The 15,932-nt window shown below is 36.1% G+C and overlaps 1 protein-coding gene across 10 annotated transcripts in view; it reads right to left on the bottom strand.

The window, feature by feature from the left end:
- LOC105832624 (protein O-mannosyl-transferase TMTC4) overlaps positions 1–15,932 on the bottom strand; it is a 96,855-nt gene that overhangs the window by 72,916 nt on the left and 8,007 nt on the right. For all 10 annotated transcript variants that reach the window (XR_004964720.1, XR_004964719.1, XR_004964721.1 and 7 more), the window contains exon 6: positions 12,300–12,683. Coding sequence is in view for 4 of the 10 variants with exons in the window: in XM_036292404.1 (XP_036148297.1) it covers positions 12,300–12,683 (384 nt within the window). In the remaining 6 variants the exon portion in view is untranslated. The remainder of the gene's footprint in view (positions 1–12,299; positions 12,684–15,932) is intronic.

The following is a 15,932-nucleotide window of genomic DNA, read 5'->3' as shown; positions in this document are numbered from 1 at the left end:
TCTAGTCACTTTGGATAAAGTTCCGAAATGATCGAATCTCCGATTTTTGAAAACTATGTATTCTTACGTAATTTGACGCGCTGATTGTGGATATGATGGTAAAAATTAGATAGTAAAAATGGTGAAAATTAGATTTTTATGATGGAAACCATGAAAAATCCATAAAAATCATGGTTTCGTCCATTTATTTTTGTAAATAATAGGAATTTCGTAAATATTTTAGATAAAAGTTGTAGATTTTATCGAAATGCACATTTTACGTTCCATTGATTTTTGCCATAAAAATAATAGTTTTTGAGAAAAACAACTTTAAATATTCAAAACTATAATATATCCTATTTCCGTGGCACATAACAATGTGGAAACGAACAGCACGAATCTTGCATTCACATGAATTTGCGTAGAAAGTCGAAAATCCATGTGGAACAGAACAATTATTAACGCAGTTTTGAGTAAGCATTGAGGGGAGGGGAGATAAACTTCGTTTCGCATGAAAATCGAAAGTTCATATAAAACAACAATGTTTAGAAAACGCAAAATTTATAATTATTTGAGGTTTACAATTATTCTGTTCCACATGAGTTTTCGACTTTTCATGCGAAATTCACCCACATTTTTCCGGTGCTTATAACTAAAAAACTACGTCAATAATTGTTCTGTTCACTCAAATATACATATAATAAACATATTTAAATATAATTTGAGTAAGCATTCTGAAATTAACGGTAATACTTCTGTATCCGTCCCCGGGAACGGTGCACTTGAACACCGTTTATTGGACACGTTGCAAGTGGACACGAAATTTTGGACATAATTTAATTGAACACCATTCATTTAGATACGAAAGAAAATACGCGCTGTTGATTTGGACACTGTTTACTTGGACACGAAAAAATGCGCACTGTTCACTTAGATACCGTTTGGACACAGAAAGATGCGCCTTGTTCACTTGGACACCGTTTATTTGGACACGGAAAGAGAAGAAATTTGGACACTATTCATTTGAACACAGAAAGATACGTCCTGTTCACTTTGACACTGTTCATTTTGATACGAAAAGAAACGGATATACACGCACGCGCGCGCGCGCGCGCACACACACACACACACACACACACACACACACACGGGGGATGAAAGGGGAGCCGAAGGCCCTCCCATACCCACCCCGTCAGTAGAGGTGCCTAGACATAGTTATTTCTTACTGTGTCCAAGTGAACAGAGCGTACCTTTCTGTGTCCAAATGAACAGTGCGCATCTTTTCATGTTCAAATGAATGGTATTCAAATAAACGGTGTCCGATTAAACGATATCCAAGTGAGCGATGTTTCAAGTGAACAGGACGTATCTTTCTATGTTTAAGTGAATAGTGTGTATTTTTTTTGTCCAAGTGAACGGTGCGTATTTTCTTTTGTGTCCAAATGAACGGTGTTTAATTGAATCGTGTCCATTTGAACCGTGTCCACTTGCAACGTGTCCAAATAAATGCCAAGTGAAGGTCCAAATAAACAGGGTCCAAATCAGTGTTGTAATAAATCATTAAATAAATAATCTAGATCAGATCAAGATCTTTATCAAAGTATTAAATCTAGATCAGATCACAGATCATTTTTCATACATTTGATCTAGATCATACACTAGCGCAAAAAAAAACGAAACAAAATTTTTGACCGATTTTTAGGCAATATTCAAAGTGATGCAACTTTGCGAAAAATCATCCAAATTACATGTACTTTTTTTTAAATTAAAGGGCAAAAACTCAACTTTGAGAATCCCTACGCGAAAGTTTGATTTGTTCAGTGCGAACTTTTTGTATCGCATGAAAACCAAACATGTGTTTTTTAATTGAAAAAAGTAAAAGTTTGTTATCATTTTGCACAAGTTTCTCGTTAAAATCTTGTTAATATTAATTCAGATTCTGAAAGTTTATTCTTTTCTAAGCACAATTTAAAAAAAAACATGTCGATACAATGTTTTTTGTTGATTGCACGCGAGTTTGAAATTTGCACTGCATTTTAGGGTATTTTAGCGAATAAATACGGTATTTTTTGAATATCATGAATTTTGAGTATCAATATAATATTAAACATTGATTTTATTTGTGTTTAACTCAATCATACCGCCGTCATCAAAGTGACCCGATGTGCACCACGTGGAGAATGACGATCGGATTTTGTACATCATGTGGTCCTGAAAAGACTGAGATTTTTTAGAAAAAATTTGAACTTTTATTTTTTATGTATTAGCATGTGTATATGTATGTTTAGGTGTATGTGTGGGTTTATGAGTATAGATGAATGTGATCTTCTGTTGATTTCAGTGAAATTGGTGCGTCAACTATCCGTTATATTCAGATCAGTAAGTACAAATTTCCACCGATGAATTTCAGAGCCACATGATGTTCAAAATTCAATTGTCATTCTCCACGTGGTACACATCGGGTCACTTTGATGACGGCGGTATGATTGAGTTAAACACAAATAAAATCAATGTTTAATATCATATTGATACTCAAAATTCATGATATTCAAAAAATACCGTATTTATTCGCTAAAATACCCTAAAATGCAGTGCAAATTTCAAACTCGTGTGCAATCAACAAAAAACATCGTATCGACATGTTTTTTTTTTAAATTGCTTAGAAAAGAATGAACTTTAAGAATCTAATTTAATATTAGCAAGATTTTAACGAGAAACTTGTGTAAAATAATAACAAACTTTTACTTTTTTCAATTAAAAAACACATGTTTGGTTTTCATGCGATACAAAAGGTTCGCACTTAACAAATCAAACTTTCGCGTAAAGATTCTCAAAGTAGAGTCTTTGCCCTTTAATTTAAAAAAAAGTACATGTAATTTGGATAATTTTTCGCAAAGTTGCATCACTTTGAATATTGCCTAAAAATCGGTCAAAAATTTTGTTTCGTTTTTTTTTGCGCCAGTGTAAATTACATTAATTTTAATCTAGATCGAAGATCGTTTCTTTTTTTACTTGACAATTTGATAGGAGTAGGAATCGAAATTTTTAAGCTTTTTTAATGAGTGAGTCCCAGATGCGCACAGTAATGAACGGACACAGCAGGCTGACAAGGGAACCTCGCGAACTGTGTGTGTGTGTGTGTGTGTGTGTGTGTGTGTGTGTGTGTGTGTGTGTGTGTGTGTGTGTGTGCAAAGCATTCACTGCACCACATGGATTTACGACTGTACGCATTTGGCCCGTGCGCATTTAGTCTGTGCGCATTTGTTACTGTGTCCGTTTGTTACTGTGTCCGTTTCACTTACAAGGGAACCTCGCGAACTCGAAAATTCTGATTTTAATGAAACTTGGCATAAATGTAGAGGGGGTGAATACATGAATTTAGAAATTTTTAGTTGGTGCCCAAAAACGGTTTGAAGAGGTGAAACCACCCTTCAAAGTTGATACATTTTTACGGTTTTTCGATATATCTCGTAAACTAAACAAAATATAAAAAAATGTTTTATACGAAAGTTTTACAGTATAAATTCTTTTATTTAACTATGCTATTTATTTATAAAAAATTTTTTTTTGCAAAAATGTCTCAACTTTGAAGGGTGGTTTTACCCTTTCAAACCGTTTTTGGGAAGCTACGAAAAATTTCTAAATTCATGTATTTACCCCCTCTACATTTATGCCAAGTTTCATTAAAATCAGAATTTTCGAGTTCGCGAGGTTCCCTTGTAAGTGAAACGGACACAGTAACAAACGGACACAGTAACAAATGCGCACGGGCCAAATGCGTACAGTCGTAAACCCATGTGGTGCAGTGAATGCTTTGCACACACACACACACACACGCACACACAGAAAGGGGGGTGCAAGGGGAAGGGCTTCGCCGCCTCTCCCGCACCCACCTTGTCGGTAGAAGTGCCCTGAGAAGTCGCAACCCATGTGGTAAGTCTGTTGGTTACTGTGTTGTTTGGTCTGTGCACATTTGGTCCGTGCGCATTTGTTACTGTATCCATTTGGTGGTCTGTGTCCGTTTGTTACTATGTCCGTTTCACTTAGCCTGCTGTGTCCGTTTATTACTGTGCGCATCTGAGACTCTCCCTTTTTAATGGGCTTTTAGGAATGTCCCAAAAATCTCCAAAAGAGAAAATCTTCGATAGTTACCTTATAGTTACCTTATTATCCCCACTCTACTCCTTTAAAAGGAAGTTCTTGCCGTCGGAGATTTTTTCTTTCGAAGATTTAGTGGTACGCATGCGCAGTAGAAAATTGCACAATTTACGCGGAACTTTCAAAACAAAAATTTGAATTAATTAAACAACTATTTGTGACATTAACTTTAATAATATAATTATTTATAAGTATACATATATAAATATACATTTATGAGTATACATATAATTATACATAAGTAAATTAAAATCTGCAAGTTGATTGGTTACACGTTTCCCGGGCTATGAACTTGGACCAAGTTCTAGCATCGCGAACACAAGGCTTTAATCTTAGAAACTATTGATCTAGAGTAGAGGTTACAGTTGTAAAGACCTGACTCTTGCTACGGATTAGCTCGAGCGGTTCGATCGGGGGGGGGTGAAGGAAAAGAAATAATTACGGATACAGTTTGAATCTAACGTAACAGAAAATACATTCATTCTTAGGATGATATATACATGTATAGCGAAAACTATGAGGTGATGTTCAATTTAACACGCGGACGAGATTTACAAGATTTATACGTATATTAAAGAAACGGAGAATTATGTTCATTGGTGTTACAATGGTTTGTACGGGGCGAGAGTTACGCGTGATTTCGCGTGGCTCTAGTTACCGGGAGTCATTCGTACCGCGAGGTGCCGAGGGCGCGCGCGAAGATGAATTTTCGGTGCTAGTCGCGGCGGTGGAGAGGAGCACGTTGAGTCATGAGTCGTGAAGTTTTGGGAAATTCTAGCAGGAAGCGGGGTAGCGTTTTGACAGGCCGAGACGCTCGGCGGGGAACAAGTCACTTGCCTCCTGGACAGTCACCGTCGTGAGGAAAGATTGGCTTGGTCCGTACACAGGCTGCCGAGAACACTCGGGGCGAAGACACTTCACCTCACGGTTGCCGGGTAACAGAAAGCGAGGAATGAGCGATGAGCCTGGATAGCGGTGATGGTTGCCAAGAAAACTTGGCTGAGGCGAGAGACGCTTCACCCTGGTTTCTCGCCAATTCACTTAGAAAAAGAGGCTTCTATCGGAGGCTCAGGACGAGAGATTCGTTTTGTTGAGTGGGTGATAGAAGTGACTTGTGTCGTTGCCTTCACAGGCTTTTATACCGTGGAAGCGCGACTTCGGAGCTGTTCGTCCGGAGTTCGGGTGGTTCTGTCCTCCGCGGTTCCCCTGCTCCTGGGGATGCTGGAGCACGTGTGCGGCGGCGCGGCAAGTTTGTTGAGCGCTCGCTTACTGTGGCTGCCGGCGCGGTCGTTGGAAATGTTTAAAATTGGGAGCCGGCGACTCGCGCCTTTTCGCTCTGAGGTCTTGTGGCGATCGACGACTCTCTTCGCCGAGAAACGATGCCCCTAGAGTTGGTGCATCGTTATACAGTATAGATAGGGACCCTCTAAAGTCATTCGAGTCAAGTAATAAAAAAATCTAATTTTTTATAGATCAAGATCATAATTTAAAAAATCTAGATCAGATCAAAAATTATCGTTAAAAAAAGATCTTTACCAGATCAATAGATCATAGAAGTTGATCTAGATTAATGACCTGGATCATTTGATCTAGATCGTTTACAACAGTGGTCCAAATAATTGGTGTCCAAGTGAAGGCCACTCTCCACCCCCAGACTTTGAAATTTTATAGCCATGTAGTATTTACTAAATGTATTCGAATGCCACAAAAGCGAAGGTATGGAAATAGCTAGTGTTGTGTCGCATTTTGACTCGGGACTACTTCTTCCCGTAGGAGTAGTAATAATGGTTCGTCCTGTCTTAGGGTTTAGGATCCGAAGGGTGAAGGTTCGGCTCGTGGTTTCAATGAAAAAACATTCTTGTTCGCCTCTCGAACTTTATTCTTGACTCACGGTCGGGCTTACAATCAGCTGTTGCACGCAGCTATTAAGTATCACTCGCAATAAGATGTATAAACCGACAAAGTTCGGGCATTGTTAAGTCTTTGCCCGGTCACTGCGCGTATTGACACATATAACCGGATGACTTGCTAGCTTAGCGCGATTTTAGGAGCCAGTAACCGGGTGCGTTGGGCAACTTCCGCGAGGCTGGGCGTTTCGACATTGGGTACGCGGTAGACTCGTTTAGTTGTGCCGCGTAAGGTCTTTATTTAGGTCGATGCGGAATTGCGATCGGGCTGTTCCCCACCAAATTTTGTGAGATCACGGAAGTGAATTTCCGTGAGCAGGAACTTCCGTGAGCACGGCGGATTCCAAAGGCGTTGCGAACAATGACCTTTCGCAACGTCTTTCGTCACCTACGTTGTAGTTCGGACCACAACACTAGTTTCCAAGATATTTAACTTTTAACCCTTAAAGGACACACTATCTGCATGAGTCATAAAGAGCACACTGGATCAAATTGACCCGCAACTTCAATTGCTTTTTAGAAGGTTATAATCTTATTTTTTATATACAAAAAAATTTTATATATACTTTAATTATTTAAAAACAAAATTTAATCATTGTTAATATCAAAAACAATTTTTTTATTATAGAAAAAATTGAAATATGGAAAATTCCATCAAAAAACCTTAAAAAGGTAAAAAGGATATGCCAAGTACATAAACGCGTGCTTTTCAAAATAAATTTGAGATCAATGCAGTTAGCCAAGTATATTAAAAAAAAAGACTTAAAGAAGTTTAATAAATCTACTTAAAAATTGCTTAAACGGGCTTGATGATTAAATGATTAAATAATTAAAATCAACCAACGGGATTATAGTGAAGCAAAAACTTGGTGTGCCTGACTTGTATTTTTTCTGAATTTCCAAGACTCTATGTTATTGATATTGATAATGTATATACGATAAATGTATATAGAAGAATGTAATAAATGTAATGACTGGATATTGTTTTACTATTTGTCAGTTTTTGCTTCATTATGTTATTATTGATATTCCCATTTTTCAAATAATTTTTGAATAAAACCATTTTTTAATTTGTTTATGTACTTGACATATCTTTTTTAACTTTGTAAAGTTAAAAAAGATGTATTTTTTCATACATTATTTTTTTATTATTTTATTCGTACAAATAATTTTCATATTGTATAACATTGATGGGTCATTGCGTTTTAACGAGCCGGGCACGCTTCGTTTTTGCTTCACTATAATCCCGTTGGTTGATTTTAATTATTTAATCATGAAGCCCTTTTAAGCAATTTTTAAATAGATGTTTATTAAACTTCTCTAAGTCTTTTTTTTTAAATATACTTAACTAACTGCATTGATCTCAAATTTATTTTGGAAAGCACGCGTTTATGTACTTGGCGTATCTTTTTTACCTTTTTAAGGTTTTTTGATGGGATTTTACTCCCTTTTGTATAAATTAAAGAATTACTTTTTTTTATTTACATTAAGTTTCATTATACATACTTTTAAATGTGTTAATTTGATATGTATGTATATATGTACATATATTTCCATAATCTATTTTATTTTATTTGTTCTGCAAAAAATATGAATGCATTTTTAGCCTTTCGAGGAGGTATATTAAGCTGGCTGAGCTATATTCTCAGAACACATTGATTTTTACATTGGAATTATTTGCTAATTATTTGCCATTTTTTGCTGAAAAACATTTTTTTTGCTCTTGCAAAAAAAAAATACCAGTGACTAGATAGCTTAATATTATGCTATCTAGCCACTACAAAAAATCGTATACATTGGAAAAAATATTCTTCATAGTATCAAAGTATGATGTTTATTAACTAAAATTCATTGATACAATAAGCTTTTTGTTAATAGTATAAATATTACATTGAATCTTTTCATTAACCATAAATAAATTTATTATAATAATATAACGAATTATTTTGTTACACTAAATAAAACATCATAATAAAATATTTCATTGGATCAATTTTAATAAATTTTTTATTAGTAGAATGAAAATATTTTATTGGAATTTATGTACAGTTTTGGTTCAGTGTGTAACGAACCTCCCGTCCGCCGGCATCACCGACCGCGCACGGCCCGGCCGAACACCCGCCGGGCCGCAAAACGGGCACCGGCCCGTCCTAATCGCCGCATAAAAAGAGTCGAGGCAACCATCGTCTCCGCTCCGCGCACTTCCCCGCGCTCTCCCAGCCTCCACGGGAGGGGACGAGCACGGGGAAAATCGAAGATCCACGAGGATCCCCGATCCTCCACCCGGGCGGGTATAAAAAGCCGCTCTGGTGGAGGCTGCGACACTTCTCGATCCGACCGTATGCTAGTGCTCCAATCCCGACCAGAATACGACCAAGAGAAGCTTCCTGCGACACGGTGATTAGGGTAGAGTGTTCTCTGCCTTAACCGAGAGCACTCGGTACCGCTCGCATCCAAACTCCTAGTCTCGATTCCGTAGCAGAGGGTAGAGCGTCCTCCGCATTCGCCGAGAGTTCTCGGCTACGGATCTTCCTCGACGCCCGATTACCCGGCTCGAATACAACGGGAGTGGAGTGTTCTCCGCCTCCCCCGAAAAATCTCGAGATCGATACCGGCGTATCCTAAAAATCGCAAAGATCCGAAATCACCGCGCGATACGTCAAAATACCCCGCGCTTCACGCCGCATACTGCGCACCACCGATCTCGAGGCTCCGACAATTACCGCCCGCCGGCTCGTCGCCGCACACCGCGACTCCCACCAAGATATCCACGCGACCGGAGAACAGCTGTTTCAGCCAAAATGACGCTTTGTATATACAATATATATACACTGGCGCAAAAAAACGAAACCAAATTTTTGACCGATTTTTAGGCAATCTTCAAAGTGATGCAACTTTGCGAAAAATCATCCAAATTACATGTACTTTTTTTTTAATTAAAGGGCAAAGACTCTACTTTGAGAATCCCTATGCGAAAGTTTGATTTGTTAAGTGTGAACCTTTTGTATCGCATGAAAACCAAACATGTGTTTTTTAATTGAAAAAAGTAAAAGTTTGTTATCATTTTGCACAAGTTTCTCGTTAAAATTTTGCTAATATTAATTCAGATTCTTAAAGTTCATTCTTTTCTAAGCAATTTAAAAAAAAATACATGTCGATACGATGTTTTTTGTTGATTGCACGCGAGTTTGAAATTTGCACTGCATTTTAGGGTATTTTAGCGAATAAATACGGTATTTTTTGAATATCATGAATTTTGAGTATCAATATGATATTGCACATTGATTTTATTCGTGTTTAACTCAATCATACCGCCGTCATCAAAGTGACCCGATGTGCACCACGTGGAGAATGACGATTGGATTTTGTACATCATGTGGTCCTGAAGACTGAGATTTTTTAGAAAAAATTTGAACTTTTATTTTTTATGTATTAGCATGTGTATATGTATGTTTAGGTGTATGTGTGGGTTTATGAGTATAGATGAATGTGATCTTCTGTTGATTTCAGTGAAATTGGTGCGTCAACTATCCGTTATATTCAGATCAGTAAGTACAAATTTCCACCGATGAATTTCAGAGCCACATGATGTTCAAAATCCGATCGTCATTCTCCACGTGGTGCACATCGGGTCACTTTGATGACGGCGGTATGATTGAGTTAAACACAAATAAAATCAATGTTTAATATTATATTGATACTCAAAATTCATGATATTCAAAAAATACCGTATTTATTCGCTAAAATACCCTAAAATGCAGTGCAAATTTCAAACTCGTGTGCAATCAATAAAAAACATCGTATCGACATGTTTTTTTTTTAAATTGCTTAGAAAAGAATGAACTTTAAGAATCTAATTTAATATTAGCAAGATTTTAACGAGAAACTTGTGGAAAATGATAACAAACTTTTACTTTTTTCAATTAAAAAACACATGTTTGGTTTTCATGCGATACAAAAGGTTCGCACTTAACAAATCAAACTTTCGCGTAAGGATTCTCAAAGTAGAGTCTTTGCCCTTTAATTTAAAAAAAAGTACATGTAATTTGGATAATTTTTCGCAAAGTTGCATCACTTTGAATATTGCCTAAAAATCGGTCAAAAATTTTGTTTCGTTTTTTTTTGCGCCAGTGTATATATATATATATATATATATATATATATATATATATATGTGTGTGTGAGATTTGTAAATACTTGTACATACGTTTCAAGAGTTAAAACATATTATTACATTTTATTAAATCAAAGCCAGATCGAGTCTATTATCTCAGGGACCTTTTCTACACCCGATCCCGGCGAGCTAAAGTCCGCGTAGGAAATACGGTCCGTTACAAGTGTATAAACTAAATAAATTAAAGAATCAACGATACATGATTTTTTTGCTAATTATTTGCTATCTTTTGGTGACAAAAAAAGTTTTTTTGCTCCAGCCAAAAAATGTTACCATTTGTAACTTTTGGTTGGGCAAAAAAATTTTTTTCTCACCAAAGGCTAGCAAATAATTAGCAAATAATTTATACAGTGTTGATTTTTAAAATTCATTTAGTTTGCGTACGTTTTTTGTAGTATCTTGTTATTAAATTGTCTAGCCACTGGCAATTTTTTTTTGGCTGGAACAAAAAATTTTTTTGTTACCAAAAGGTAGCAAATAATTAGCAAAAAATTCATGTATCGATGATTCTTTATTTTATTTAGTTTACATACAATTTTTTGTAATGGCTAGATAGCATAATATTAAGCTATCTAGCCACCACAAAAAAACGCATATACACTGAACAAATAAAAAAATCATTAATATAGAAATTATTTGCTATTTTTTAATGACAAAAAAATCGTTTTCTTCAACCAAAAAAGTTACAAATGGTATCTTTTTTTGCCTGGAGCAAAAAAAAATTTTTTTATCACTAAAAGATAGCAAATAATTAGCAAAAAATTCATGTATCGTTGATTCTTTAATTTATTTAGTATATATATGATTTTTTGTAGTGGCTAGATAGCATAATATTAAGCTATCTAGCCACTGGTTTTTTTTGGCTGAAACAAAAAAAAAATTTTTTTCCAGCAAAAAATAGCAAATAATTATCAAATAATTCCAATGTAGAAATCGATGTGCTCTGATGATATGGCTCAGCCAGCTTAATATACCTCTTTCGAGGCTGGTTGCATTTCTCTATACTTAAATAATTTATTAACATCCATTTTGCGCTCTTAGTACATATCATCGTATTTGTATAATGTAATTTATTAACATCAGTTTAAAAATAAGAATACCATTTGATATTTTCTTTGGTTTTCAACCAGATACTGTTATATATAATCACTCTTTAATGCGTCAACATTTAGCACAAATGTTTGAATTAAAAAAAAAATCGAACATTTTCCTCAAATAAAAAAATTTATTTTTCGCACAAGAAATCTCGAGATCTCAGAATTATCAAGTTTATTATATTTTTTTCGCGTATCAATATTCACCACTTACATTACGAAATAATTTTATTTTAGTTTTATAAAATTGTATGTGGGCACATTGTGAAGCCTCTTTATAGACAAACTGGCTTTGCGTGTGTGTATACATGTGAATCTGTGGAAAATAACTCAAGTGAGCTTTTTCGCGCAAGAGATCTCGAGATCTCAGAATTTAGTGTACCAATTTTAATCGGACTGGTCGCAATTGAAAGCACATCAATATTATATAATAAAATTGCCATTAGATTTTTGATTATGATTTTAGTTTCTGAGATATTTTAACTGAAAGAACTACCGCGTTGCTTGATAAAAACTACTATACTATCTAACAGACGACACTTTCTAATTTACATTTTGATATGTTTTATATGTTTTCAAAGTTCTATTTTTAGTTTTGTAAGAAATAAAATTACTATTAAAAAACAAAGTCGTATGTTAATGTTGGTGACCTTCTTTAATGTTGGAAGTGTTAGATTCTTTTATTTAAAATAGCAATGAATAAACATTACAAAAATAACAGAATTAAGAAAATTAACAGACAAGTGAACTGAAAAATAAGAACTTCTTTTTTTAGTAACCACAACTGTATTGTGTTACTTTTCAGAGTCGCTAACTTGTTATATTTTGATAGAAACCCTATAACTAATTACTTTTTAACTAACTTTTACAAAGTTACTTTCCTCTTCTGATATTAATTAAACTTATTCTAAACATTCAATAAAGTTTTTATTTTATGTAAAAAGACTGAAGAAATCTCCTTAAGATTTTATGTATTGTATATAATACCGTAAAGCTTCTTGGTACTCCAATTTGGCAAGATTAACTTTTCCCGCATCTGCAGCATTTTTCGCAATATTATAATGTACTTTTGCATTCAAAGGGCATACGTTTAACGCCGATTGAAAAAGCATCTTCTCATTTCTCCACTGATTACTTCTTATCCAAGAACGTAAAAACAATAATACAATCAGCATCGCATACGCCAGTAACAATGTCTTGGGCAAAGAAAATCGAGCAGTGAGTTTCTGCAAACCAATAACAACTAACAAACAATATCCCGCTGAAGGAATATATAATACTCTCTCTGCCAAAACAAATCCGACGTTGAAGAAGATATTACTAGCTGGCAGAAACGGACAAATCAATACTGTAAATCCCATAATTACGTATCTGTAAAAGTTTAATACTTTATGTTTTCTTAATATATAAATATCTTTTTTAGAGTTGGGTAAGTTAATTTTTTAAATTAGGTTAAAGTCATTGTAAAATCAACGTAATTCCATTAAAAATTGTATAACGAGAATAATCGAGAAAATAACTTGAACAAAAAGAAAGAACAAATAATGAGAAAGTAAACTTAAAAAATGTGTCAAAATTAAATTATCTCAAGGCATTTATTACATTTATTAGCATTACTTATTAGCATGTTGTGATTTTTTAAAATCAGATTGCTCTAAATAATAAAAAAATATGTATAATTGTAGATGTACAATGTAGATTAGAAATAAATAGCCTGGTGGAATAAGCATTTAAAATCTGTTCCCACAGATATCAGGTTCAATTCAAATTCATGTCATATAACGTTTTCGACTGGTGCTGGGTTAACCCGCCTCCGGTTTTCTTTTAGAACTGGCCAGTTATTCTATTCTTCAGAAGAAGGCTGTTATTGGCCTTATGACATCATTAATCGCTCTCGGAGTGATTAAGGGTCAATTTACACATATCCGTAACGTATCAGTGCCGTATCTTCTCAGATCCGTAATTTCCGATCGAAAACGCTAATAAGTTTACATCAATGGCTACATTCAACAACAAAAAAAAAAACAGCTTTGCAACTGTTGTAAAATTCTTCAACGCGATTTGTTCTTGCTCTTAGTTTCTGTCAGATCTAAATGCATAAACCAATCGTATAAAAGAATTAGATAAACTTCCGAAAAATTGATTCAAATATTCAAATATTTTTTTTAACTGTCAAGAGACACGGTAGTGGCTCGCGCCAAGTAAACGCAAAATGCGAGACCGACCGTGTTCTTTATGCAAGTATAAGACTTGCGAGCACTAGAAATTATCTAATCTCTAAAACAGCTAAACCGATCGAGTTCTAACTAAGCTCAATCGAAAGCTTGGGGTCAATTTATATAAGAAAACTATTTTTATTTTTTTTATATTCCCTATAAGTGTAGGTATTAAAACTCAAAGTCCGAAATGTCAAAATTTCATTTAAGATACGTCGTCAACCTTGTAGTTATCTCTACGGGGGCCGGCATGAAGGACGAAATTCCATCGTTACTATAACACCGTGTGTCATAAAGAAATATAATGGGTCACGAAGTTGTGTAGACTCGAGAAGTACGCGTTTTATCATCACTTTTCCGCGTCCGTGATTAATTGACAGACAATCGAATCCGCGACGAGTTTCACGGCGATGATGTGACAATTCATGTTTAATGACGTACATACACCGTCAATAATGCCTTCCTACATGAAATAAGTCGCATTTGAGGCCAGTAACAACTAGGCGTATCTCATCTAGCTATTCGTGCATCATGACTGTTAGTCTAAAAAGATATTATTTCCAAATAGTGTGCACACACATTCTCAACAGCTTTAAATGCACTTTGCAAAATATTGCACCATGTAGTTAAAAAATAATAATTTATGCTAATTTAGTATATATAACCTAAGTAATATATATTGTTAAAAAAATAAATAGATTAAAATAATACAAAGATACAAATTATAGAGAGACCCAATAAAAAACTTTTACAAAATATATACAGGGTGTTCCAACGCACGTGGGTCAATGCTCGTAAAAAGGTAAAAGGGATCGAGATGAACATAAAAGTCCAATATTGTCTTGGGTTAGGTCTGCAAATAATCTAATTAATTTCTATCGTAATTGTGAACATTAAACGATAAAAGCTTATCCATACATTCACAATAGATTTTTTCCGTGTTATGGCTCGAGCAGATCGAGCTCTTCCCTCGGCGCGCTTTCATTCGCATAATTTGAAAAATTAATACCTCGATTATTGGTAGACCTAATCCGAGACCTAATCCAAGACAATATTAGACTTTTATGTCCATCTCGATCTCTTTTACCTTTTTACGAGCATTGACCCATGTGCGTTGGGACACCCTGTATATAATTATACACAAAATGTCCCTATATTTCTATTGCGGGGGATTGTGGTTAGAACTGGTTGATTAATCAAAAGGCCCCTTAAAATATAAATACGTATCTGGTGCATTTAATCTCTTTGGTAATACAACTGAGAGTGTGTTTGTATTTAATGTGATCTTGAGGTAGCCCCGGTTTGATGGTCGTCTGCCGCAGGTTTCTGAGGGTTGTCTAACCCGCTTGTGGAAGGATTAGGTAGCACCCGAAGGTGCCTGAAGGAAGTTAGGACTCCTAGTCGTCGCTGTCGCTTCCAAAAAGTTCCCGAAAGACTTCCCGCTTTTTCTCGAGTATGGAGCGGAGAATATGTTTCCCGGGCGTATGGGGAAGCGCACGAGGCGTCCCTAGTGCTTCAGGCGATGCACAGTGGCTTCTGGCGTCGTCTGCGAGGCCCTGGTGGTCAGGTCTGATACGATCAGCGGTCCCGTCTTGGTCTGCGTCGGTCGGCTGATGGACACCGCCGGGCCGGAAGTTGCGGTCTGTGTCGCTCTTGTGACTGTTCCTCGTCCAAAGGTTTGCGTGGCCCTGATGACCGGAGGATAGCAACGGGGATCCCCTGGCTGGAATCGCGGATCTCTTGGTTTCTCCAGGGAGAACGCTATTTTGATGAGTCGCCACGGGATGACGGTCTTCGTCGCTTCGGGCTCCTCGGGCTCTGAAGGCTTCTTGTCCGGTCGCACCGGATTGGTCCGAAGACCACGGTGGCCAAGTAGGCGGCAGCAAGGCAGGATGGCGGTATGTATCTTCCAGAGGAGAGTATTCTTGAAGTACGTGAGCTCTCTTGGGCTGAATATCAGAACACCAAGGCCCTGGGGTACTTCGTACAAAAAAAGGAAACTGCTGGTATAGGCCCTTGCGCGAGCTCGCTATACAGCGTAGGAAGCTTAGCTTGATCCTTCGTCGTGGGTGGTCTCCTTATATAAGCCATATACTATCACTTTACTTCCGAGGCGCCGCTCTTTCGCCTAGTGGCGGCCGCGCGCACTACTCGCGGTCGCCGAGGCTGCTGACCCGGCCGCGAACGCTGCGCGCGTGCGTCGCGCTGTGGCGTGCCGCCACATCTATATTAGTTTATTTTCTGTAAAATTTTTATTTAGTATAAAATAATAATCATACTGAAATGACGAATTAAAAAGATAATTTTTCTACTCTTCTTTTTACTAAAAGTTAAATATGAAAAATAAAAAAAAACTGTTCATGTATAATCATACGTATTCTTAAATCTTAAAATATAAATATAT

This window comes from Monomorium pharaonis, chromosome 9 (genome assembly GCF_013373865.1).
Source record: "Monomorium pharaonis isolate MP-MQ-018 chromosome 9, ASM1337386v2, whole genome shotgun sequence".
Classification (NCBI taxonomy): domain Eukaryota; kingdom Metazoa; phylum Arthropoda; class Insecta; order Hymenoptera; family Formicidae; genus Monomorium; species Monomorium pharaonis.
This window is presented reverse-complemented; position numbering and strand designations above follow the sequence as displayed.